Below are 26,262 nucleotides of genomic sequence, written 5' to 3'. Positions count from 1 at the left end.
CCCTTTAGACTAGGGCACTGCAAGGATATCTTAGCATTAGTGACAGGTATTCTGGCATGGGGCCATCCTGACAACTGTGGAGAGCTTTTTTGGTATGCTCTAGTGTCCCACTTTTTTCTTCCCCTTAGCATAATAAACCAGTTGACCACTCAGTGCTCAGCGTTACCCCTACCTTAAGTATTGTTGGTACAACCACCCCCAAGGATAGGACAGCTGATACAGTTGGCAGGTTGGGAAGGGGAAACAAGAGTGCAGCAATCCAGCAGTATCATATATAATTACTACACTGGGGAATTTTTCTGGTACATCCTAAATGGACAGGGCTGCCTGACATCATACACATCACCGCATTTTACATCAAGTTAGCTCGAGCCCTTCCTTGTATGTTGAATTCATCTATCTGCAATTACAGCACTACTTCCATCACTGGGGACTGCTAGAATGCATGCAGAAACCCCACCTTCTCTCCCAACATGAAGGGAGACAATGGTTGCACTCCTTCCCATTTCGCCTCTTTAGATTCCTCCAGTGCCTGTGACACTAATGAAATCCCCTCCAGTTTCAAATACACATTACGCATCCACATGCCGCTGAACTAGCATCCTTGGCCTTAACCAACAAATGCTAGTCTTTGCTAGCTCCAATGGCAGACGGGGATAAAACCTTGACTATGACCGAAGTGACAAGAATTTGAATAGCAGTTCAGGCATCAAATGGAGCTAGTGTGACAGGAAGGGAGAAATGGCATGGATTTGCAGCCTAGACCCTCCTTGGGAAATGTCTGCAGCAGAATCCCTGAAGGACAATGGATATCATGCAGTTAGTTTTGAGTGGTTAAGTTAGCCACAGAAGCCAGTGACACACATTCACTGACATGTCTACTGCACAACAAACCTTGGTGTGATATGGGACACATACGGTAAAATTAGGGAAAGCACAAGAAACTACTAGTCTTGGACAGGCAATGGGTCCACACACTACTGCCAGCTTCTTGCCCCCTGGGAGGAATGAAGAGGCTGTGGGGCTTTCTCTTCCTGGGGGAAAGAATATGCTGTATGAGGCATGTGAAAGACAACACCCTGATGGTCAACAAGGTGTTAAAAGAAAAAAAAACTGCTAGTTTTTGGCCCAAATCAAATCCCCCAATAGAGGAGATGGAAAAATGCCACTCTGCCCATCTTCCTGGTCAATTCCTCAAGGACATAATTTGTCAAATTCTAAACACCAAGATCAATATCAGGCCTTCATCCCTCTGGATCATATCACAGCCAGCTTTGTTCAGCAACTCTATGATGTGTTATTCACAAAGAAAGTGTAAGCATTTAAATGTTGGGGTTTTTTTTTTTTTTTTAATATAAACACACATACAAACTCCCAAGCAAAATTCCAACAGTACAAGTTAATACAGAACAAAGGTTCACTTAAATTACCAAAAAAAAGCTTGAAAATGCAACAGAGAAGATTAACAAGTAGAGTCTGGTTGCTAACTTTGGGGGGGGGGGGGTGTAAACCATATGTACAGACTATCTTACCTTCATTATCTCGCCCACTACTATCTGTTCTCACTCCAGCCATTTGGAATTGGTTAGCAGATTGTGCCAGCATGCCTTCAAGCCTCTCTAAGGTAGCTTGGCCTTCAATGGTTAAATGGGAGAATCCTTCCTCGTAGGTGTAAAATGTAGGAATGTCACCCTGTCCTTGTTCTACAAAATTTACAAAAACAAAAAAGTAAAGAATAACGCAAACAGCATTCTTGCACAGAAAACTAAATTATAACAGTCAACACCAACACAAAAGCATTCACACAGCGACAAAAATCAATGTAAAAAAACAGACTTATTACATAGTCACAGTGACTCTCACACCCACCATGCATACTCCATTATATAAAATAAGACAACTGAATGCCAGTAATGGTCTTCTACACTTGGGTTAACTTGTTTTTCAGGTTTTTACACTTATGTTTTGCTGGTCATACAAGTCTAATTAGGCCTGCAGCCAGTTTTTGGAAGAAGCTTCAGGTGATAGTCATACTGCCTTGGTATACTCTGGTCAGGACTTCAGTGACATCTTCAACTTACCATTTGATAAATGGCATGGAATCCGCAACTTCTACTTGGTCTCCCATCAAATGACGACTAAGAGGACCTGGGTTTAATACCTTGTCAAAAGGATGATATCCTCAGGACTGCAGCCTCCACTCCCTATTCCACAACAGTATTACTACTGCAACAAATACGCAAAGAGAACCCACAACCTTATGAGTGACAGTACCAGGAAAACATTACAAATGCTTCAACTCAAGGAAGAAACGAGGTAAAATAAGCATGCCTGGCAAAAGACTAAATTACTACTGCGAAACACAGAAGACACCACAAATGTTAACACATAGTATAGTCCTAAAATTCCAAAGATTAAATGACAAAGCTACATTTTACCATGACTAGCTCCAATGCTGTTTTACACTGCGACAAGCAAGAAAAAAATGTAAAGCTATAAAAAGTATGAATTTAAACTCGTGATAATAATATGAAAGACTGCGCACTTTTGAATGCCTGTAATAAGTGAAGATGATGCAATTCTGTAAAAAAATTGCCTAACAGTGGATGTTCAAAGCAGGAGACCACTACTACAGAAGTGTTCTTCATCTATGAAGATCTGTTAAAGATGGCTGCCTGACCTTCCAGGCCCACTTCCCAGACTTTCATGGATGAGCCCCACATTCCTCCCCAACACAGGTCAGCTTATGGAGAGAAGAAATTCACAGAACTCTAGTAATTTTTTCAGATGTGTACCCTTACTACCCTCAATAGAAGCATGCCAAGATGTTCTTCGTGTTTCACTGTTGTAGTCATTACATTTGGGTTATCTGCCTGCAGGTAGCCCTCAGCGGGCCTGAATTCCAGAGTCTTGGATTCCTACGTCTTATAGGTTTCATACTAGGCTATCTGCCCTAGGGCATTTATAAGCCTAGCCAGAGTTGTGTGGCTTTCACCACCCCTTAGGTTGAAGAATACTATACCCATTAGTTTGCCGTGCCTCTGTCCAGCAGTGATACAGAGATGATCCCCGGGGTAAACCTACGATCTCCCATCCACTGGTCAAGATTCCTCTTGAACAGAGCCAGCGAGGTGCTCTGTCTCACATGGACCGGGATTCTGTTCCACAGCATAGGGAGTCTCTGGGAGATGAATCTGTCCCTCCAGCACGTCCTATTTATATCCGTGTTGAGGTTTAAGTCTCTTGCTCTTGTGGCTCTGGTGGATTTGGATTTTTTGAGGTGGAGCATGTCCATTAATTCCGGGTTGGACATGGCCTTGTATGTCAGGCACAGGTCACCTCTGAGCAGGACGGTATGTGACTGAATAGAGCTGGAGTTTCTTCAGTCGGGCAGCATATGGCATATTTTGAGCCTTTATCCTTTTGGTGAGGAACTTTTGGGGTCTTTCCAATTGCTGCAGGTGTCGGGTAAGATACATTCCGAATGGGGCATTGTACTCAATCATTGGTCTGATAACTGAAGAGTACAGGGGAACAATGACCTCCCTTGATCTGGATGTGAATCCCTTCATAATCAGGTGGGCAATGTAGAAGGTCCTCCTAACCACTTTGGCAATGTGAGTGTCAAAAGAAAGGTTACTGTCAACTTGGGTCCCCAGGTCCCTGATAACCTCTTCTGTGCTTAATGGATTGCCACCTATGTGGTAACTTGGGGTTACCTTGTTTTTACCAAAGGGTATGACTATACATTTTTTGGCGTTTAGCTTAAGGCCATGGCTCTGGCACCAGTTATCCGTTTCTATGAGACCTCTCTGAAGGATATCTGTGTCTGATGGATTTTCAACTATGGCTGCCAGTTTGCAGTCATCTGCAAACTTTGCCAGCCACAATCCTCCTATGTTTGCCTGCACTTCTGAAAAGTAGATGCCGAACAAGAGGGGGCCCAGGACTGAGCCCTGTGGGACACAGCTTGTGACAGGCTTGGAGTCTGACATGGCACCAGCAACTCTAACCCTGTGGGTTCTGTCCTTGAGCCAGTTTGCAACCCATCTTGTGACATATGGGTTTACATTTAAGTTGGTGAGCTTTTCTATGATACCCGAGTGGGGTATTGTGTCGAAAGCTTTTGCAAGGTCAAGGTAGGCTGTGTGAACTGCCTTACCCTCATCAATGGACTTGGTGACTGTTTCAAAAAAGTCGACCAAGTTCAAGAGGCATGATCTGCCCTTGACAAAGCAGAATTGGGTAGGATCCAATGTCTGTAGGTCCCCTATGTCTATTTAGGAGTTCCATTATGATCCTCTCCATAGCTTTACAGACCAGGCTTGTTAAGCTTATGGGGCGGTAATTACCAGGGTCCGTAGAAGCACCGCCTTTGTGGAGTGGGACCACAGTTGCCGTACGCCACTCTTTGGATACGTATCCTGTGGTAAGGCTAAGATTAAACAGCAGCCTTATGTGTGGGTTTAGTTCCTCATTGAGTTAGTGTAGCACACAGCCGGGGACACCATCCGGTCCCATTGATGCTGTGTTTTTAGCTTTAGAGGGCAGCTCTCACCTGGGCATTTGAGATGATTGGGAGGCTACACTCTGCTGGGATAGATATTTCTCCTTTTGGGGGGGAGGGAGAAATTTGCACTGAACCTGTCTGCCAGTATGTTTGCAATGTCTGTGGGTTCAGTGATTTTTGTATCACTTTGGACTAATTCTGAGCATATCTGGGAGTTTCCACCCAGATTTCTAACATAGCTAAAGAAGGCCTTATGATTGTCTTTGGAGTCCTTGGCGATTTTTCTCTCAAAGTTGGCCTTGGATGATTTTATGAGTGATCGTAGCTTTTTACTAGTATTGATCAGAGATGTCTTCCCTTTTAGGGATTTTGCTCTATCTTGTAGTAGCTTTCTCCTCTTGTTGTAAAGTTTGTTTATGGCTGGGGTCCACCAGATTGGGCGCTTGCCTTTGGTGGAAAGGGTCTTGATTTTATTTGGGATTGCTTGATCCATGCAATCCTGGAGGTGCTCGTAGAAAGCATTTGTAAGGGATTCAGCAGCGTGGGTTGCGGTTTCCAATGGCTCAGGGGCCTTGAAGGATACCACACCAGTCTTAAGAAGTGTGAAGTTGGCATTTGAGAAGTTCTTCACTGTGGTCTTTTTTGTTGGGGGTGGGGGCGGGATGTGGATCTCCAGTGAGATTAGTTTATGGTCTGATCTCACCAATGAGGGATATACTTCCGGTGTGGAGCTTTTGTCCCCATGTTTGTGATGATCAGGTCTAGTATATTTTCACCTCTTGTGGGAATGGTGACAAGTTGTTCCATAGCATTTGAGTTTATGAACTCCAGGAACCATTTGGGCTAGGGTATTGGGGCTTGAGTAATGTTCCCAGTCTATGTTTGGGTAGTTGAAGTCACCCAATATGATGGTGTTTGGAGAGACATTTATACTCTCCAGTGTCTTCAGGAAGGCTGTGTGGGGTTCCTGAGTTTGAGAGGGTGGCCTGTAACATGCTACAAACTGTAGAGCAGTTTTGCCTATGGTTAATTGCACCTGATGCTTCGTGAGTTGCCACCAGCCTGGAGGTGTGGGTATCCTTGATGAATATGGATATACCCCCTCCTTTTGTGGTACGGTCCGGGTTTTGGGGCCGGAACGCATGATATGAGGTAAAACCTGATAGTGCCGGGGTGCTCTCAGGAGCCTTGAACCAGGTTTCAGTCACAGCACAGACATCAATGTTCTCCATACTGAGGAGGGCTTCGAGGGCATGCATCTTGAGATTTAGACTTCTGGCATTGAGCAGCATTACCCTTAGTTTTTTTCCATTATTGTTTTCTAGGGCGGTGGGATTAGAATTTGAGCCTTGTCTAAAAAAGGCACTATGGGGGTGGCAAGAGCCTTTGCCAATATCCGTAAACCCAGGGGTGACAGGTGCAAGCCGTCCCTTGCGAAGCAGCGTGGCTTGTCAAGCATGTCATTCCAGGCAGACAGACATTGGATCCCCTTAGAATGACACCAGAAATTAAGCCAATTATTAAAACTGATCATTTTGTCTCTGTATTGTGGCATCATTCTTGGTGAAGGTAGGATACTGCTCAGGGTCAGGGTCATACCAGCCTGGGCTACATAATCTGAGAGCTCTTTATGTCTATTTTCATGTAGTCCAGGGAGGTACGTCTCAGGTCATTCACACCGGCATGGACAATGACAGAGTCATACTTGTACTTGCTGTGGAGTGACCTGAGTGCTTGTGTTATGTGGCGAATTCTGCAGCTTACTGTGACCCTCTCCTTGTTCAGTCTGGTGAGTGGGACATCAGTGTGTCTGACTATGGAGTCACATATGACAAGTGTCTGGCATTGTGTTTGGCCTTAAGGGCTGTGACTGATTTGCACACTGACTTTGTGATCTGTGTGTTGCTTGTGTTATGTCATGAGGTGGCAGTTGTTTGGGTGTCTGCTTTGGAGGCCTCTGCTGTTTTGGTAGATTTTTGATCAGTGCCTCCGAGTATGTCTTTGTGCGTTTATGTGTTTGATTTGTAGTTGATAGTTCTATGTGAGACTGGGTTTATGGTGTGTGTGGTTACCTTCTCCTCCTGTCTGGTTTTGCCAGTCCTGAGTCGAGAGAGCTCAGCCTCCAGTTTGGCTATATAGTTGCATCTCTCGCATGTATTTGTGTTTTGTGGGAGGAGAGGGTTGTCTGTGTACATGAGGCAATTGTAACATTGCCTCAATATTCCCATATTCACCAGCTGAGCAGGAGAGGACGCTAGCAACTGACCCTTTGACATGCTAGAAGAAATGAAAAAGTTTGCTGTGTAACTGAGTCAGAAAGGACCTACAGGGAAGTGGGTACTCAAGGGGGTTTTTAAGCTAGTGAAGTACTTTGTATAATATAGAAGTGCTTTACCTGACTAAAAAATGCTTTAGGAACAAGTGTTGAGCTTTACAGATAGAGAAGACTGTTTAGATTACAAGTAGAGCAGTTCTAAGGGAAAAAAGAAGAGCAGACTTTACGGAGCCAGAAATAGTTTAACCTTGTTTAACCGGCGCTGCCCGATGGTGCTCTAGTGGCGACTCCGCGCTAAATGCAGAAAAGGCAATAAGTCAGTAGTACAGGCTAGCACACTTTAGTGGGCAGCCAAACAATTAAATTAAACAGCAAACAAAACACTTTTAGACTTGAATTAGACTAATTTCGACTAAAATGTACTTTTAAGTGCAGATAATAAAAAATGCAGTAAATAACTATGAAAACAGTTAAAGCTTGCTCTAGGTAAGCAGTAGAAGGTAAAACAAATATAAAAAACAGCAGGATACTTAATCAGGAAAGCAGTCACTTTTTTTCAGTTCTCTGTAGCCAGGAAGACTCAAACAGGACCACGTGGAGCTGTGTCTGAGCAATATGGCTTCAAAAAAATGATGCGGTCTCTTCCATGACGTCAGTTCGTCAGGGGTATAAAACATGCAGCCAACGCCATTACATCAGTCTTTCTTGCCACGCGATGCCTGAAGCAGAATCAGTTCGCAAGTGCCGATCGGCCGACTCATGAAATTTTCGTTTTCGAGTTTCAAAACCGAAGTCTTCGAAAACGCTAAGTATCCCATTTGGGTATCCTTTTTCTTGCTCTTGCCCGATGTCAGTAAAAGTTAACAACCGTCTTACATGTGGAAAGCAAATACCTCACAGATTTTCATTTCGTTCTGCATTCCTTGCTTAGGCCCAGACCACGACATCGCTCGCTGTCGGTTTTATGCCTAATTCAACCCCTGAACTATTTGTTGGTCTACTTTTGCAGCAAATTTTGGTACTCTGTTTAGCTATCCAGAAATGGCTTCGGTAAGCCATCCGATTACCGATATTCCGAAAAAACATAAGGATGAAGACAGACGGCATAGGTCCAAAACTGCCAACGATGCTTCCGTTAAGCTAGTCACCAGTTCGCCTGTACTCAGGGAGGCACTTTCGCAGCCCCTGATACCCGCTACTTCAGATTTGCGGGCCTCTACTAAGACCCATTTGGAGTCCAGTATGCCGCGAGACGCTTCAACTATGGAACCTGCGGATGTCTCTACCTTTGATGGGTCCGGAGCCGCTGTGCAGGCACCGGCTTCTGAGGATGTATTCAAGCCTACAGATTTGCATTTTAAACAGATGCCATCTTCTTCCAGGCCTAAAACTCGACCTACGCCTAGAAAACCGATGTCCAAACTGCATTGTCAGGCCCATATGCCTAAAAAACAAATGCTTAGAATGACTGAAGACCTTATTACTTTAATTAGGGGAGGCCAGCCCCCCCCCTCTAAGAGACCTAGAACCGATTTGCCATTCTGATGCTTCTGATCAGGATTCTGAAATCTGTTTCTTCTGATTACCAGGATTTGCCCTAATCTACCTATTAGGATTCTGATGCAGAGGATTCCATTCCCTCTGCTTCCTATCCAGAAAAATTTTCTTTACTGAAACCTTGCACACTCTTAGGGAGCATTTCAGGATTACTCTGACTCTAAAAAGAGGCTTAGGGAATTCTTACTTCTCCCTCAACACAGGCCTTTAACTATCCCTCCTATTCTGGACATTGTAGATTACGCATTCCTGGAATCTAGCCTGTACCCAGACACTACCTCCAACTTCCAGAAAACCTGACAAGTATTAGAGTATCTGACCCTCAAGTTCCTCTTCAAGAATCCTACTGCAGATCAAGAGACCATTTCCCAAGGACCAAAGGGCATTAAGGCTACTGCCAAAAATCCTACCCCCTCTGATAGAGATTCTAGGGCCTTGGACAGATGGGGTAAGAAGGTATACACTTCTGCTACTTTGGCCATTAGGGCCTTAAATTGCCAGTTTCATATGTTAAAAGTATCAGCAGCATATTATGGGACTAATTAAACAGAAAATTATGTTGATTCCTGACTGTGCTGAACATAAAGAATTACAGGATTTAATGCATTCTGCTGAACAAGTTGGTAAAAATACTTTGTGGTTTTGACTCCCTAGAGGAATCTTGCAGGGCTGCTATCACTGGGTCTGTACTTAGAAGGCATGCTTGGCTTAAGGAGCAAAACTTGCCACATCATGTTAAAGCTAAATTACTGGATGCTCCCTTAAACCAAGACCGCCTGTTTGGCAACAAAGCAGAAAAGGTCCTCAAAAAGATGGAGGAAAAAACTAAATCTATGCAAACTGTTAGATTTCCTGCAAGTACAGCCGCCCAGATTTAGTAGGCATTGGCCTTCAAATAATTGGTCCTTTCCAGTCTTTTCCAGGCCTTCTCAGTCCAAATCCAGGAACAGCAGACCACCTAGGTTACAGTCTCAGGCTACACATGGGCCTAAGCAGTAGGGGGGGGCTCCCTCTTCCAAAACAGGAAGTAGTAAGACACTCCCCTATGGAAAAATGTCACTGACTTAACCTTAACCATTCCAAGCCCTGGTCAGCTGCCTGCTCCCTTAGGAGGAAAGCTCACCCTGCATGCAAAAAACTGGGAACTCATTACCCGGGACAAATGGGTTTTAAATATAGTTTTCCAAGGATACAGATTACACTTCCACACCCTACCAAACCCAAAAGGTTGGCCAAACTTACCCCCCAAATCAGTGGGCAGAGGCTCAACAGCAGGTTCTCTCTTCTAAGTATCAGGGCTATTCAACCTGTCCCAGCAGAAGAAAAGGGGTCAAGGTTTTTATTCAAGACTTTTCCTGGTACCCAGAAAAGGCAGCTCCTGGCATCCTATACTGGATCTCTCTATTCTAAAAACCTTTTTGGTGATTCTAAAATTCAAAATGCTAACACTTCAACAGCTGCTTCCTATGCTAGGCAAAGATACCTGGTTGGCAACCTTAGACTTAAAGGAAGCTTACCTGCACATTCCAGTAAGGGAATCTTTGAGGGAAATACCTACGCTTCATGGAAGGCTCCATGCACCATCAGTTCTCTGCACTTTCCTTTGGCTTATCTACTGAGCCCAGGGTATTCAACAAAGTGTCTAGCTCCAGCCATTGCATTCTGCAGGCAGAGAAATATTCAAATATACCCATACCTGGATTGTCTGATTCAGGCAGAAAGCCAGGACATGCTATTAAAACATCTGGCATTCGTAAAGAAACTTCTAATTTCGCTGGTGTACACCATAAACGAAAATAAATCTCATATAGTACCCTGCCAACAGATTGTATTCCTGGGAGCAAGCTTGAACACAACTGGCTTACCTCACGCCAGAGAAACAAGTTTATATGACAACCTACTTCACACTACTGGCTACAAAGACCCAGCTATCTGCAAGGAAAATTTTGCAAGCCCTGGGGTTCATGGCCTCTTGCATTCTACTAATTCCATATACAACACTGCATATGAGGAAACTATGGCGTCAACATTCTCAGGACCTGGAATCAATGATTCCTATTCATTCCTTGCATAAAAGACAGAGTTCCTTTGGCGGGCAAAGGCCTGCCACCACAAGGGGCTCCCTTTCAATCTGCCCGCTGCCGCCCAAACCAACAGACGCATCAGACTATGCATGGGGGGCTCACTTGGCAGGGCAGTGCATTCAGGGCAAATGGAACCAGAGTCAGATGCACCTGCACATCACCCAAAAAGAAATGTTAGCTGTACAGAATGCCCTGACAGCCTTCAAAGACCACATCCTTCCATGACAATTATTGATAAAGACAGACATCACAGTTATGTGGTACATAAACAAGCAAGGGGAACCCACTCCTACCCTCTCTGCAGACTAGTTATGGCTCTGTGGAACACAGCCTTGAGCTACCAAGTGTACCTACAAGCTCAATTCCTGCCAGGCAAGCTAAATTGACTGGCAGACGACCTAAGCAGAAATCTCATGGACCCACACGAATGGAAACTGGAACCAAAAATATTCAACCTCTTAAGGAACAAATGGGGAAATCCAGAGATAGACCTGTTTGCCACCCCAAGGAACTACAAATTGGACAAATTCTGCACAAGGACTCCCCACAGTCATGCTTGGAAAGTGGGTGCCCTGTCCTTTACCTGGGAAAGCCTCTTGGTTTATGCCTTTCCCCCACTGCCTCTCTTCTCGAAGGTTCTGCTACAGAACAGACAGGACAAGCCAAGGACAATACTGATTGCACCAGACTGGCCACGCCAGCATTGGTACCCCCTCTTGCGCTGTTATGATACTGCTGGAGACATGGCACCTACCTCAGACACCTTCCCTGCTGTCCCAGCAGGCAGGTCAGATTCTCAACCATCAGCTTCAAACCCTGAACCTTGCAAGTCTGGCTAATTCCTTGAGGTCTCCAATAGCATTCCTCAGTAAGCAGGTGCTAGATGTCATTCTGGAAGCAAGGAGGCCTAGTACTAGAAAATCTTATGCTGAAAATTGGAAATGATACTGTTCCTGGAGCCAGACTCAGGGGATGGGCACAGCGGTGCCCAGCTTACCTCATATTCTTCAGTATTTAGCAGAAATGCTCCACAAGGGCCTATCCTTCTCTGCAATTAAAATTCATGCCTCTGCTATTTTAGCACATAATACTGAACCACCTCTCTTCTCTCACCCCCTGCTAACGCAATTCCTCAGAGGGGCCAAAAATTTAAGACCCTCCCAGATGAGCCCCTACTCCAGCCTGGGACCCTATCTTTGTATTGGAAGAGCTCAGTCTCCCTCCATCTGAACCAGCTGCAACTGCAGAGTGGAAATTACTTTGTTGGAAAACAGCCTTCCTTCTAGCCATCACTTCAGCAAGAAGTATGTCTGAATTACAGGCCCTCATGGCAGTGGAGACCATCATCTTCAGGACCAATCCTTCCTTTATGCCCAAGGTGGTGTCTAGTGTGGCCCTAAATCAGTCCATTCATTTGCCTACCTTTTTTTCTGAATCCACAAAACAAAGGAGAACAAATACTGCACTCTTTGGATGTGCACAGACAACTTAGATTTTATCTGGAAAGGACCAAGCCTCTCAGGAAATCTGAACAGCTGCTGGTTGCATTTGCTGCAGGGGCAGAGGGGAAGGCCATTTCAAAACAAACCATTTCTAAGTGGATAGCCCACTGCATTCATTTCTGCTATAAGCACCATGGAAAACCTATCCCACAGGGGATAATATCACATTCCACCAGGGTCGCAGCTACCTCTACAGCCTCTCTCAGAGGTGTCCCTACCAGGGACATCCTAGAAACTGCTACCTGGAGCTCTGTACATACCCTCACCAAGCATTACCACCTGCCTATCTTTTCTAAATCCAGAGCTGGATTTGCCACAGCAGTCTTGCAGGGCTTAATAGCTGGCCCTAATGCTCTCTAACTTCCTCCTCCCTTCTTTAGCTTTGGGAATCAACCCAAATGTAATTACTGCAACAGTGAAACACAAAGAACATAGTACAGTTGTGTATACTTAACATAAATGTAGATGTTAAGAGTGTATTCACTGTTGCAGTCCTGGTTACCCTCCCTCCAGCCTCCCAACTTCTCTTGGCTCTACCTTTCCTTCTTGTTTGGTGTATTTAAGCTTTCTGGTGTATTTGCTTTTTGATGGAGGTGTAACATAACATATAATTGCTTCCCATTGTGGGGGCACCTAACATCTGGGGCAAGAAAAACTGATGTAATGGCGTCGGCTGCATGTTTTATACCCCTGAAGTCATGGAAGTAGTGACAGCATCTGACGCAGGAATCCAAGACTCTGGTATTCAGGCCAGCTGAGGGCTACCTGCAGGCAGATAACCCAAATGTAATGACTGCAACAGTGAATTTTTTTTTTTTTATTTAACATTTGTTGACCGGGAAAGTCCGACTAGGTTCCACAGATCCTGTTTTCAGCGGAGGCCCGGGGAGAAATGCTCCAGAAGCATGTCTTTAGAATGTGGGGGGAAACCGGAGTACCCGGAGGAAACCCACTCTCGAACACAGGGAGAACATGCATACTCCCCACAGAAGGCACCCCAGCCGAGAATCGAACCAGAGAACCTCTTGCTGTGAGGCGACAGCATTAACCGCTGCACCACTGCGCCGCCCAATACACTCTAACATCTACATTTATGGCAAGTGTACACAACTGTACTTTCCGGACCTTTGCCTTAACATACTCCTTTAAGGAGCATTACAGCCCCATCCACAAAAAGGGGTTGTGAAGTTGAAGCTAAGGTAGAATACTCTAGGCTCCCAGTGTGAACTGGAAACAAGTGAGGAGACACAGGGGTTTAGGATGGAGGCAGCTTAAAGAGCAGTATCACCTACTTGAATGTATGCTGTTATAGTGAGCTGCTGACACAGCTATACTATACTCATCATAGGGATCACCACTTTAGCTTTACTCTTCATTTGTGGAAAGCGCTAGAACAATAAAAGGAATTCTTTGGGCGGAGACTAAGGCACACCTTGCAGTACAAGCAGGGGCAAAACCTGCTCTGCTCCTGGACTGATGCCCAGCTTACACTGCTTAGTAAAGCTACAGATGGGGTCTAAACAGCTACTTTAAAAATGCCCATAGCAGACAACTTCCCAAAAAGTAGTTGTAGCCACTGGCACCCCAAATGGTTTGCTGGTAGGTGTTAATGAGGCACAGCAGCAAGCCCCAACTTCGTCAGGTACTGCATGCCACCAGGTTAATATCCTCTATGCTCACAGCTCTCAAAGTCAACACACTAACAAAAAAAGATTTATTAATACACACAGTGTAAACAGTGCGTAATGACAAAGTGGTTCAACTACAAAGTCAAAACATAAAATGAACACGACTTTGATGAGACTAAGCACTACTAATGAGGAACTGATACACAATACATACAAATATTTTACACACTTCTAATCAAACTAAGACTGGCAAAGCTCAGAGCCAGGTATGCCATAAAACAAACAACCTAATACTGGTCTTAATCTGCCAACTGCAGCTGGTAAAATTACCTACAACCATATTACAGTTCTGTACACAAAAATATTTTTGCATTCTATAATTTTTTATTGTTTTATGGTCTTTGCAGCTCCTTTAAGTGCTTTACTTAATACTGCAACCCTTACCTTCTGTTTATGCTTTACCCAGTACTGTAATCATTAAAGTATCTTCTGTCATTTGGTATTTTAGAAATGTACATGAAGCTTTCCTAACTTGGCATCCACAGAAAACGTACCGCAACCCAGCTGGACATCCAAATTACCAAAACATAAATAAAATTTGAAAATGGGCCACAATCCCAGTTGGACAAACCCGGTTAACAAATGCCAATAAACTAACTGAAGAGAGAGGCTGAGACTGAAATTAGTCATTTCTAATCACTGCTCTACCCCAGCTAACAAATTCAAATAAGTGGATGGCAGCCCCTTAACAGCCATAACCAAGAACATTTACTTTTTTTGTACTTACAGCAAGGTAATTTATTGGAGTAGGTTTAATCAGCAACTCTAATATTTATCTATACATTCAAGTACTTAAGCTGTCACATACTTAAATATTTACTTACTTGATGGCTGAAGATAACTACAGAGCATTAATAACTTGCATATAGTTTATTTGTAGTGTGAATTTGCATTAGCTAACTGCGTGTATTGCAAGGAACACCATGAATATACTATAAAATCGGGGGGGATAAATTTAAGCAGGTCCCTAGTGCGACATGCAATCTCGAACCAAGCACGACCTGACAGAGCGGCTGACAAACAGCAGAAATGGATGGTCAAACAGCTTTCCAAACCTGTTGCAACTTCATTCTGTCACACTTTGTGGCAGAGTGAAGTGTAACGGCTTAAAGCCATTAGTTCGACAAAGGAGCAAATGGTTCCTGCCTGCTAACTGACAACACTAAGTGCTTTACCAGCTTTCAAAAGCTTTGAAAGACTGTAAAAAGCACTTCACAGTCCTACACTTTCCCATATAACTGGAGCATGTGGAGTAGATAAGTCTCATGCACTACAAAGAATGATCAGGTCTATGATCATAATCCTTTAAATGTATTCTTGACATGGATGCAACACTTCTCCTTGGGTTTCACTCTCAAGGTGAATTTCTCATCATCCATGTCTTGAACACATAAGCTGGTTATGACTGAAGACTATCATAATCATCTATGTTATGCTATGGTTATACTCCAAAAAACAGTTAACAGACAAGCCTGTTAAGTGCCTTTCTGAAAGGTGCATCCTTGAGCGCTAAGGTTGGTTCTTGCTCTAGGAATTAAAGGATAGTATAGGCCAGAACAGAGTGCAGAAAGTAAAACAGCTTAGAAAATTAGATACTTTCCTCTACCACAGTTACAAATAAGAACTGTAGTAGAGCCAAGTGTCTTAACAGCTTTTACAGCCATTCAATTGAGCACTTTGCTCGTTCCCTCTGTCCATTTCTCAGTGCCAAGTGCCAGTATAGCAATTTGCACTCTTGCACTTAAAACTTGTCTTTATCCTGTCTTTGGAGCTTAACTGCTGTATTACATGCAATATATAGAGGATTATGACTGGGTCTCCAATCATAACTAGCTTCCATGTTCAAGGAACAGATGCCAAGAAATTCACTTTAGAACACAGCCCAAGAGGTGAATACGGGCATCCATGACAAGAAGAGATAAAGGATTAAATGGACACCTGACCATAATTCATTTTACTGTATGTGGCTTTATCTGCTCCATTTACTACCATTTCAGGGAGAAAGTGCCAGTTGACACTGGTCAGCTATTCGTTCTTCAACTTTATCTTGAGAACTTTCTAAGCAGTCCTTAAGTGTTAAGATTGGGTCTAGCTCCTGGGATGTGCTTTACAAGTGTATATTTTATAGGTCCACAGGCAAATACTAGGCTAGCTGCCCTTGTGGGCCATTTTAAGCCTAGCCAGTTCCCATTTTTGTGCTCGAAATAACCTATCACATTTGGTTATAGGCTGACCTTTGTCATCTCATGGACATTTATATATTACCTCTAATGAGGATAACTGGGATCATACCACAGATAATTTGAGGGGACCCATGCATGTGATTTAAAGCATTTAGGTACTGCCTCTATCCATTAGTAGTACAGTGAGCAGTCCTGGAGTAAATTTTTTGCTTCCCGTCTATAGATCCAAGTTGTTCTTGAATATGGACAGGGATGAACTTTATGTGGGGTCTACTTTAACTCGAACATTCAAAAGTTCAAATGCATAAAGATAGACACATATGCATCGAACTCAAACGTTCGAAAGTTAAGAAAAAAATACACAGAGGGAAAAAAAAAGATTTAGGCAGGGGGGGCAAGCACCCCTGCACCCCTCACACCACCCACTGTTTAAATATACCAACTCCGAGATCGCACTACATTGAAGCAAATGGAAATCTCCACCTACGGAAATTTCCGCTTACAGTTTTCGATGGCTTGCACTTTCGGTGCATATGGTTCGATCCATATCTATTCGCGGTTTTACACTTGTGTAAATAAAGTAGACCCGTTTGTGTGGATGAGGAGTCTGTTCCACAGCAGTAGTATCACCTGCGAGATGTGCTTGTCCCTCCAAATCATTCTATGTTCCCAATTTTGGAGTATAATCACAGTGCTTCCTGTACTACAAGTTGGTTATGATCAAAGATGTGATGAAAATCCTGTACGTCATGGACTTCCAAGATGGCTACACACTGATCAACAGCATAACCTCAGCTCTCCCAGTGCGAAAAACTCAGAAAAAGGAGTGCCACAGAAAATGTTTTTCTGGTAAAATTCAGTTTATTGGCTAGTAAATACAGTGCCTAGATGTCAGCAAAGAAGAAATTTAGAAAACCTGAAAGAAAATCAACCAGAAAAGTGGAGAGAAAGCACCATCTAGGAAGGACTCTGCAACCGTTCAGCAAAAAAACTACCACGCTTCAGATTTTGTTTGACAGATGGCTTCCAGTAATTTATAGGAAAAATAATCACCTGTGAGTATGTTTAATTTACAATAAATGAAACACTGAAGGAATATATCAATTTAAACAAAAGGCTGGAAAAAAATAGAAGCTTTAATTAAGCATTCAAATGAACTAAGACTACAAAAATCACAGGCAGATATGAAGAAAAAGCTGGGTGAACGAAAGGTTTCTCAACAAGAAATGTTTAGAAAGCCAGTAAAGCTAGAAGACAGCACACAGAAAATGGAATGAAACTACTGTATTAATTTTATGAAAGCACAAATATGCAACTGGACTGTTGATCCTCAGCAGAATTTGTCAACTTAAAAGCCATATCAAGTGTATACTCCAAACCTGGCCACGAGAAAGAAGCCAAGACCTATAATAGTAAATATGCAATCATAAAGCAGAAAGAGTTGATCCTTACAAAACTGTTGCAGAAGGGCAAATTATTAAACATTGGAGACAGCAGTGTGTTTGTAGAAAGTAATTAGTCACTGTACTCCACAAAGAAAAGCATATTTATTCCTGCAAATCAGTGAATGTCACAAGCTGCTGTATCAGGCTGTCTTCAAAAAGTGTTTTTTTTTCCTGGGGGATCAGTCATTTTCTGAAGCAGAACACGCTAAGGAGGAAATAAAAGTTTATCCAACAAAAAGTGAGTTAGCAAGTAGAAGAGGACTAAGGAAAAGGTTTGAGATAGAAAAAAGCACTGCAGCTGACTAAAAGAATCAGCAGTACCTTGGATTTGAACCAGAGTCTGGTGTTGGGAGACTGAGACAAACAGGAAGACTACCAGGCAACTCTGAAATTAGTGAATAAAGACTATAAAGCATCTTACCACATTTGTGAAATACAGTTTTGCAAGAAAAAGTGGCTGAAAAACACTGGACTTTTGTAAACTTTGTTAAACTTGTGGGCGGACCGTAAAGTATACCCCACTTTAAATCATTAATTTTTTAGAAGCCACTGAAACTATCTACTAGTTACTAGTAAAACAATTTTTGTTCTTGATATTTGTAAGAAACATTTCATTATATAAACTGCATGCTATACACAGTAAAACAGTTCAACTTAGTGTGCAATCAGGGGTATTTTAAATGTTCGGGGGGGGGTCTTTTCAGTGACTGTGCACATGTTAAAGATATTAAAGAAAACTACTTTTTAGTTGCAAGAAATACAGATTTTGCAGTATAACAATAGAAAAAAAATGGAAAGGCTCAAGTTTGATGTTCATATCCTGTGATCTTGGGCTACTTGCATGGGGTATAGAAGTGCACAGATTATATTAAATGTAGAATTAGAATATTCTCTCTATTTTATAAGGGTGAATGTCTAGATTACTACTTTTGGCTTAAGTTGTAAATAGGTGTTTTTGTAAGCACTTAGACTTTAAAAATAAGACAAAATAATGAAAGCCATACAAATGCTAAGCTTCTTACAATGGCAAAGACAGTAGCTTGTTGGTTTTCCACTGGCAAACATTCTGATTAAATTTTGCATTTCCTCAGCAAAGGATAAAGGTATAATGGCAAGCAGTTCAGTGAAAAATAAGGCTGAAATCATAGGAAGTGAATAAGATACCAATCTCCCTAACAGTCTTAAAATTTTAATGCAGTTAAAAGAACATTGTTCAATTTAGTTTTATTGAAAGTTAGCCAGTGCACTTTTTTCCCTTGGGACTAAAAGTTAATGTTTGAAAGCACACAAGCTGTTTTGCACATCGGGGAGGGAGAGAGACAAGAAAACAGACAGCAATAAGTGGGAGCATGGGCTGCAGCATGCACTTTTGCATGGATAACCTTAATTTTAGGTTAGACAATGCCTGTAGGAGCAGCAGTCAATTTGGGGCAAATGTTCCCATCTGGAGGGTTAAACGTCATGCTTTGAAGATGTACATGCTTTTGCGCGTTAGTTCCAGATTAATAGGTAATAAGAATGTTTTGTATTTTTTTTTTTTGTTTGAGGATTTTCATCAAAACAAAGTCTTGAAAAATGTGACAAAGGTTCAAATGGAGATCAGAAGAAACTGTAAAAATAAATAAATAAATAAATAAATAAATTAGCCAAACATTAATCCATGCAACACAAAACCTAGAAACACACACAATAAATACATAAATGTACATGTGGGAGAAACAGCTTTTTAAAATGTCTATGCTGTCCATGCCATCCAGGAAAGCAAATGGCCTTACACAGATAAAAAGGATTACTGAATAGATTAGTACTAGGCTAACTGCCCTTGCGAGACATTTTAAGCCTAACCAATTATCCCTTATGAGTCTCAAACCCTGCACCTTGCGTTTGTAAGACAAACACCTTAACCATTAGGCCACCCTCCCAACCCTTGTTAAGTGCAAAAAGCAATGCTGCAAGCCACATCTGAAAAGAAATGAGCATGTGAACTTGATAAAAAGGGGGATTTCAGAAGGGATATTTAGCAGAATATCAGGGGCATAGGAAAAGGAGTGTAATTATACTAATTCTTACAGTGGCTCCAACAGTGATAGACGAAAAAAAGACAAATGGTACATTTGTAATAGTAAGGAGATATTGGCAAGGGAGGAGGATTATAATGACAAATTATAGCTTCATGGATTAATGCTAGGTTAACTGCTTTGTGGGCCATTTTAAGCTTAGCCAATTATCTCATGTGAGAATCAAACCCTGCACCTTGTGTCCGTAAAGTAAACATCTTAACCATTACACCAACCTACCTTGGCATGTATTTATATTTCATAGAAAAAGTACAGTTGTGTACACTCAACATAAATGTAGATGTTAAGAGTGTATTCACTGTTGCAGTCATTACATTTGGGTAATCCTGCTGGCAGGTTGCCCTCAGCCAGCCTGAATTCCAAAGTCTTGGGCCCTGCGTCAGCTGCTGTCGTCCCATTTTCTTCAGTTTTCCTTGCCCCAGATGTCAGGTGCCCCAAAAAAGGGTAGCCAAACTTTATATAAATACACCAATATAAATTTTACCTTCATCTATAAGCAAATAAAACAGATAGGTAGTATAAATCAGAGAAGGAAAGGTAAGACTCAAAGGAAAAAAGGGGGAAGGTGGTTGGGTAACCTGGACTGCAACAGTGAATACACTCTAACATCTACATTTATGGTAAGTGTACACAACTGTACTATGTTCTTAGCGTTTCACTGTTGCAGTCATTACATTTGGGTAGTGTCCCAAAGCTATGGTTGGGGGGCTGGTACTAGACAGCAGTAGGAGCGGCTAAGAGGCCCTGCAGAACTGCAGTGGTAAAGCCTGCCCTGGATTTGGAGTAGAGTGGCAGATGATAGTGCTTTGTAAAGGTGTGCACTGAACTCAAAGTAGCCACCTCTAAAATGTCTCTGGTTGGTACTCCCCTGAGAAAGGCTGCTGAGGTGGCTGCAGTTCTGGTGGAATGAGGCCTAATTCCCTAAGGCACTGGTTTGCCATGGTGTAAGTAGCAAAAACGAATGCAGTGTCCTAACCACTTAGAGACAGTCTGCTTTGAGATGAGCTTTCCTTGTGATCCTGCAGCATATGTCGCTAGTAATTGCTATGTCTTCCTAAATGCTTTGGTTCTGTCCAAGTAGAATCTAAGCTATGTCCAAAGAATGCAGAATTCTCTCCCCTTTGTTCTGTGGATTTGGGTAAAAGGTAGGCAGATGGATGGCTTGGTTAATCGCCACACTGGACACTACTTTAGGCATAAAAGTTGGGGTTGTCCTCAGGGAGACCCTGTCTGAATGAAAAATGATGAACAGTTCCACAGCCATGAGCGCCTGTAGCTCTGAAACTCGTCTTGAAGTGATTGCTAAGAGCAGCACTGTTTTCCAAGATAAAAACTTCATGTCAGCAGTAGCCGCTGGCTCAAAAGGAGGTAGGGTGAAGGTAGGGCGAGTTGTTCCAAGACATAGTTGATATCAGTACGTTTATGCATCCAGTTACACGTAGAGTATATACGTTTGATGCATCAGCAACATGCAATACCAATAATGTGGTATATTTAGCAACCTGTACTGCTTGCTCTTCATTCTATATTGGAAAAACTATTAGGAAATTAAAAGAACGTATAATAGAGCACAAATCTGAGATCAGAAGGGCATGTGAAAATAATGCACTATTTAAACATATTGATGCATATGGGTCTAGTCAAAAGTTTAGGTTTAGAGTGATTGATGTTATTCATTCATCAATTAGGGGAGGTGACATGGGAAATTTATTAGAAGTTAAAGAGTTTGAATGGATTGTTAGACTTTCAGCAGACAGCCTACCAGGATTGAATTCTGCCGTTTCCCTAAAACCTGTTTTAGTTCAAATACAGCATGCAAAGATAAAATAATGTGTGAATAGTTTTTTTATTATTAATATATGTGAATTCTTATTATATATGTGATTCTAGTTTTGTATTGTATTATTGCTTTAAATTGTTCACATGATGGTTGGGCTGCATGTCATGTGATTTTTATGACTCCTATTTAATTTGTATTTTAATTGAACCTGTATTAAGCATTGAGAAAGGGTGTAGTACCTGAAAGCTTTGTGTTGATATAAAGTTTATTTTTGCTCAGCGTTGGTGTTCTATATTTATCAGTAGTTGTCCCGGATGAAGTTGGTCCTTGATGGCTCTCGGGGCATTTTGCACAGCTAACATCTCTTTTTGATTGATATGTAGATGCATTTGGTTTGAGGACCATGTGCCCTGTATGCCTCTTCCTGCCATGTGGGCTCCCCAGGCATAGTCTGATGCATCCGTTGTTAGTGTCTGCCTGGCTGGAGGTAATGTGAATGGTTGTCCCTTGTTCTGGTGACAAGCCTTTGCCCACCATCGAAACTCCTGTTGCAGGCAGGGGGATGAGAGTAACGACTGCTTGAGGCAGGGGTTGAGAGTAATGACTGCTTCCAGGCTGTGTGAATGTTGAGTCCAAACACTTTTTAGGTACTATTGAAGTTTCCTCATATGCAGTCTTGCATATGGAATTAGTAGGATGCAGGATGCCATGAAGCCCAAAGCCTGCAGAAATTTTCTTGCAGATAACTGGGTCTTTGTTGCCAACATTTTGAAATAGGTAGTCAGTTGCCTTTTGTCTGGCGTGAGATAAGCCATCTGGGCAGTTATATTCAAGCTTGCACCCAGGAATGTCATCTCTTGTGAGGGTACTAGTTTTGATTTCCTTTTTTTGACTGTGTACCCTAGGCATGTTAGAAGTCTTTTCACGAATGCCAGATGTTGAATAAGAATGTCCTTGTTCTGTGCTTGAATGAGGCAGTCGTCCAAGTAAGGGTATATTTGTATTCCTCTTTGTCTGCAGAATGCAATTACTGGTGCCAGGCACTTTGTAAAGACCCTGGGTGCAGTAGATAAGCCAAAAGGTAGTGCAGAGAATTGGTAATGCATTGAACCTGCCTTGAATCTGAGGTATCTTCTGCACAGTTGTCTAATTGGAACATGCAGATATGCCTCTTAGGTCCAAAGTCACAAGCCAAGCATTCTTGCCCAGCATGGGCAGAAGCTGTTGCAAGGTCAACATTTTGAATTTTGGAATATCCAGGAAAGTATTCAGAATAGATAGGTCGGGTATCGGCCTCCAGGCCTTGTCCTTTCTGGGTACCAAGAACAGTCTTGAGTAAAAACCTTGTCCCTGTTCTTGCTCTGGTACTTGTTGAATGATCCTCATGTTCATGAGGGATGAGACTTGTATTTGAGCCTCTGCCCATTGATTTTTTGTCAGATCTGGCCAGCCGTTTGCCTTTGGCAGAGTATGGAAATGAAACTTGTAGCCTTGTGACACTGTTTAGAACCAACTTGTCCTGGGTAATGATGTGCCAATTTTGAGCAAAAAAAAAGTGCTTATTTTCCTCCTAAGGGAGCTGCCAGAAGATAAGTGCTTGGTGCAGGCAGGGGGAAGTCACTGAGGCGGTTTTCTGTATGTTTGTGATCTATCGTCTTCAGCTTTGGAGGTAGAAGCACCCCATTGCTTGGGTCTGTAAGAACCTTGTGCCTGGGATCTGCCCCTAGGGCATCTGGATCTGCCCCTTTGAGGTCTGTCTGACGAGAAAGGACCAATTTTTTGTAGGCCAGTGTCTACTAAACCTAGGTGGCTGTACTTGTAAAAAAAAAAAAATCTGACAGTTTGCATTGATTTAGCTTTGTCCTCCATTTTCTTTAACACCTCTTCTACCTTAACACCAAACAAAGTATCATGCTGTAAAGGTGCATCTAGTAATTTAACTTTAACATGATCAGGCAGATTTTGTTCCTTTAGGCAAGCATGCCTCCTAATTACAGAACCCGTAGCTGCGGCCCTGTAGGAGGCCTCCAAAGAATCAAAACCACATTGCAAAGTATGCTTTCCAACTTGTTCTGCTGCATGCAATAAATCCTGCATTTCCTTGTTTTCTGCAAATTTCAGTATTTAATAACATTTTCTGTTTAAGCAATCTCATGACATGTTGCTGACACTTAAGCATATGAAATTGACAGTTTAAGGCCCTTGCAGCCAAAGTTGCAGATGTGTAAACCTTTTTTCCCCATCTATCCAGTGCCCTTGAATCTTTGTCAGAGGGGGTTGGGTTTTTTGCCATGGAAGCCTTAACTCCCTTTGGACTCTGTAAAATAGTTTCTGGGTCAGCAGCAGGGTTTTTAAAAATAAATTTGAGAGAGTCAGGAACCCTGTAATATCGGTCAGGCTTAACAGGGGCTGGGGGGTAAGGAGTCAGGTGTCAGACTAGACTCCGAAAACACATCTACAATGTCTAACACAGGTGGAATGGCTAGAAGCCTGTGCTGAGGTTGTTGTGTCTTTCGGCTTTTCCCGGTTAGGGGTCGTCACAGCGGAACTCCGGTCCGTTAATGATTGGTAGTTGCTTTTTACGTGCTGGGTTACCAGCCCAGACGCACAACCTTCAACGAAGGTACGCCCATTCACGCATATCTCCACGCAGAAGACGCTCTAGCTGAGAATCTACCAGACAGCGTCTTACTGTGAGGCGACAACGCTACCGCAGCACCACCGCGGGTATTAGGCCTGTGCTGAGGTAGTAAAAGAAAATCCCTGAGCCTCTTTTTAGATTCTGAGAAATCTTGGCTCTCCCAGTGGAAATGCTCCCTCATGGTATGCAAGGTTTCCGCAAAGGAATAGTTCTCAGGAGGAAATGCTTAAGGTATAGATTCTTCAGCATCAGAATCCTCATAGGGGGGAAGACAATATTCCTGATCAGAAGAAATAGAAATCTGATCTGAAGATTCATAGTCCGTGTCTTGCCTAGGCCACATCAGTGGGGGATGGGAACCCCTGATCAAGGTAATTAAGTCTTCGGCCATCTTGAGCATCTGTTTTTTGGGCATAGAGGCCTGTCCACGTGGCTCGAGTTTGTTTCTTTGCTTTAGAAGGTGCTTTAGCCTTTGTCTTAACAGTTGAAGTTGCTTTAATGTAAAGATGTTTAGGTCTGAATACACTCTCAGAAGCAGGTACCTGCTCAGTGGCTCTGGACCCATCTGAGGGATTAGCGTCAGAGGCTCCAATACCTTGAGTATCCAGCGTCATGGCCGACTCCACGTGGGAGTCTGTAGTGGCCTGCGACTCTAAAGTAGCGGGTGTCAGGGGCTGTGAAAACGCCTCACTGAGAACCAGCGAATGGCTTAGGAGAAGCTTCGTCATCGGTTTTGGGCCTCTGTTGTTTTTCTCTATCCTTTTCTTTGCTTTTTTTGTAAACTCCGGTAGTCGGGTGGCCATCCGACGACATTTCAGGGTAATTAAACTGCCACCCAAAGTAGTTTAAAGCAAAATCATACCGATGCTTAATAGTGCGTTGGTTAAATCTAGCACAAAACCGACAACCAGTAATGTTGTGATCAGGGCCTAGGCAAGGAATACAGTAAGAATGAAAAGCCTTATGAGGTATTTGCTTACCACAAGAAATACAATTAACGTTTTCTGACATCGGTCTGGAGCAAGAAAAAAGTTTCCCCAATGGGGTACTTAGCTTTATTGAAGACTTCGGATCTGAAACTCAAACACGAAAGTCTCAGGAGTCTGCCGACCGGCACTTGCGAACTGCTTCTGCTTCAGGCACCACGCGGCAAGAAAGACTGAAGAAAATGGCGTCGGCTGCTGCTTTTATACCCCTGACGACCTGACGTCAGGGAGGGGGCGACAGCAGCCGACACACGACCCAAGACTTTGGAATTCAGGCCGGCTGAGGGCAACCTGCCAGCAGGATTACCCAAATGTAAATGACTGCAACAGTGAAACACGAAGAACATCTGCTATTATGGAGCTTAAGAAAAGTCTGGGAGAAATCTGCTTTCAGCAAAGAATACTTATAAGTGGGGACTGGAATTTGATTTGCAATAGTGAGGATGTATTGGGGGGGGGGCACATAGAAAGGACAATAACACAGGGTTAGATTTCTGCAGAAATTTATGAAAATCTTTGATGTAGAAGATGTGAATTCAGTAGTAAGAACTCTGACAGAATTTACTTATTCCCCAAGGTACAGGAACATATGCATTTAATTGAAAGCTCTGACATACCTATTACCATTTTGATTGTGCACCAATAAAAACCAAGACAAAAATTCAAGATAATGAAGGAAAGAGTGCCACTTTCCCACCTATCTGTTAAAGAGAGGAATTTAAGGAAAAGGTAGTGGAAACTGTTCATGTGTTATAAACAAAGACAGAAATATCTTCAGAAGTCGTAGTTAGGGACTGTGCAAAATAAAATGGAGTTAAAAAAAGGGTAGAAATAAAACAAAGTAATATGGTTAAGAAGCAATGGAAATTACTTAGAGGGGCTGACGAAGATTAAAGTATCGCAGAATAAGGGTAATCTCACAGAACAAGAGGAAGAGCAGATGCAGACTGATGGGAGAAAATAAGGGAATACCTGGATAATATGCATGAGTTTAGAAAGACTACAGTTAAGCAACTATTTTTGGTAACTCCAAAACACAAACATTTTTGCCACAATGACTTGGGCAACAGACTACTGAAAGGGTTATTGCCAAACTTAGGGAACAGAGCAGGAAAATAACCAGAGATATTCTGGAAATTATGAAAATTTATATAAAGTGGAGAAATGTGAGAATCAAGAAACAGTACAAACAAAAAATTATAGAAGAAAATTAGGTCAAGGTTAGAGGAAGACAAAGCTCAATAGCTAACAGTTAAGACAGGAGGCATACTTCCAAAACAGTACAGAATTTTGCAGAATGTCCTGATTTTTGCCTTGTATATTTGGTCTGTTCCTCAAAATTTGTGGTTTTCCGGCAAAATCACTGGGAAGATCTCAGGACTGAAATCACTAAATAATGACATAGATTTTAGTTTAACACCTAATATCGTTCAGGAGATCATGCTAACACAAATTATGTTACTCTAGCAACTTTCTGGGTTTATAAGAGCAACAATTAAAAATCTGTCCCTATTTTTGGGCCTTGTCCCCCCA

At 42.5% G+C, this 26,262-nt stretch overlaps 1 protein-coding gene across 2 annotated transcripts in view; it reads right to left on the bottom strand.

Annotated features, from left to right (window-relative positions):
- CLNS1A (chloride nucleotide-sensitive channel 1A) overlaps positions 1 to 26,262 on the bottom strand; it is a 502,722-nt gene that overhangs the window by 189,561 nt on the left and 286,899 nt on the right. For both annotated transcript variants that reach the window (XM_044073345.1, XM_044073344.1), the window contains exon 5: positions 1,533 to 1,703. In XM_044073345.1, the coding sequence (XP_043929280.1) occupies positions 1,533 to 1,703 (171 nt within the window). The remainder of the gene's footprint in view (positions 1 to 1,532; positions 1,704 to 26,262) is intronic.

This window comes from Protopterus annectens, chromosome 5.part1, assembly GCF_019279795.1.
Source record: "Protopterus annectens isolate FY-2018-M chromosome 5.part1, PAN1.0, whole genome shotgun sequence".
NCBI lineage: Eukaryota > Metazoa > Chordata > Ceratodontiformes > Protopteridae > Protopterus > Protopterus annectens.
Note: the sequence above shows the minus strand (reverse complement) of the source record. Positions and strands in the feature narration are given on the sequence as shown.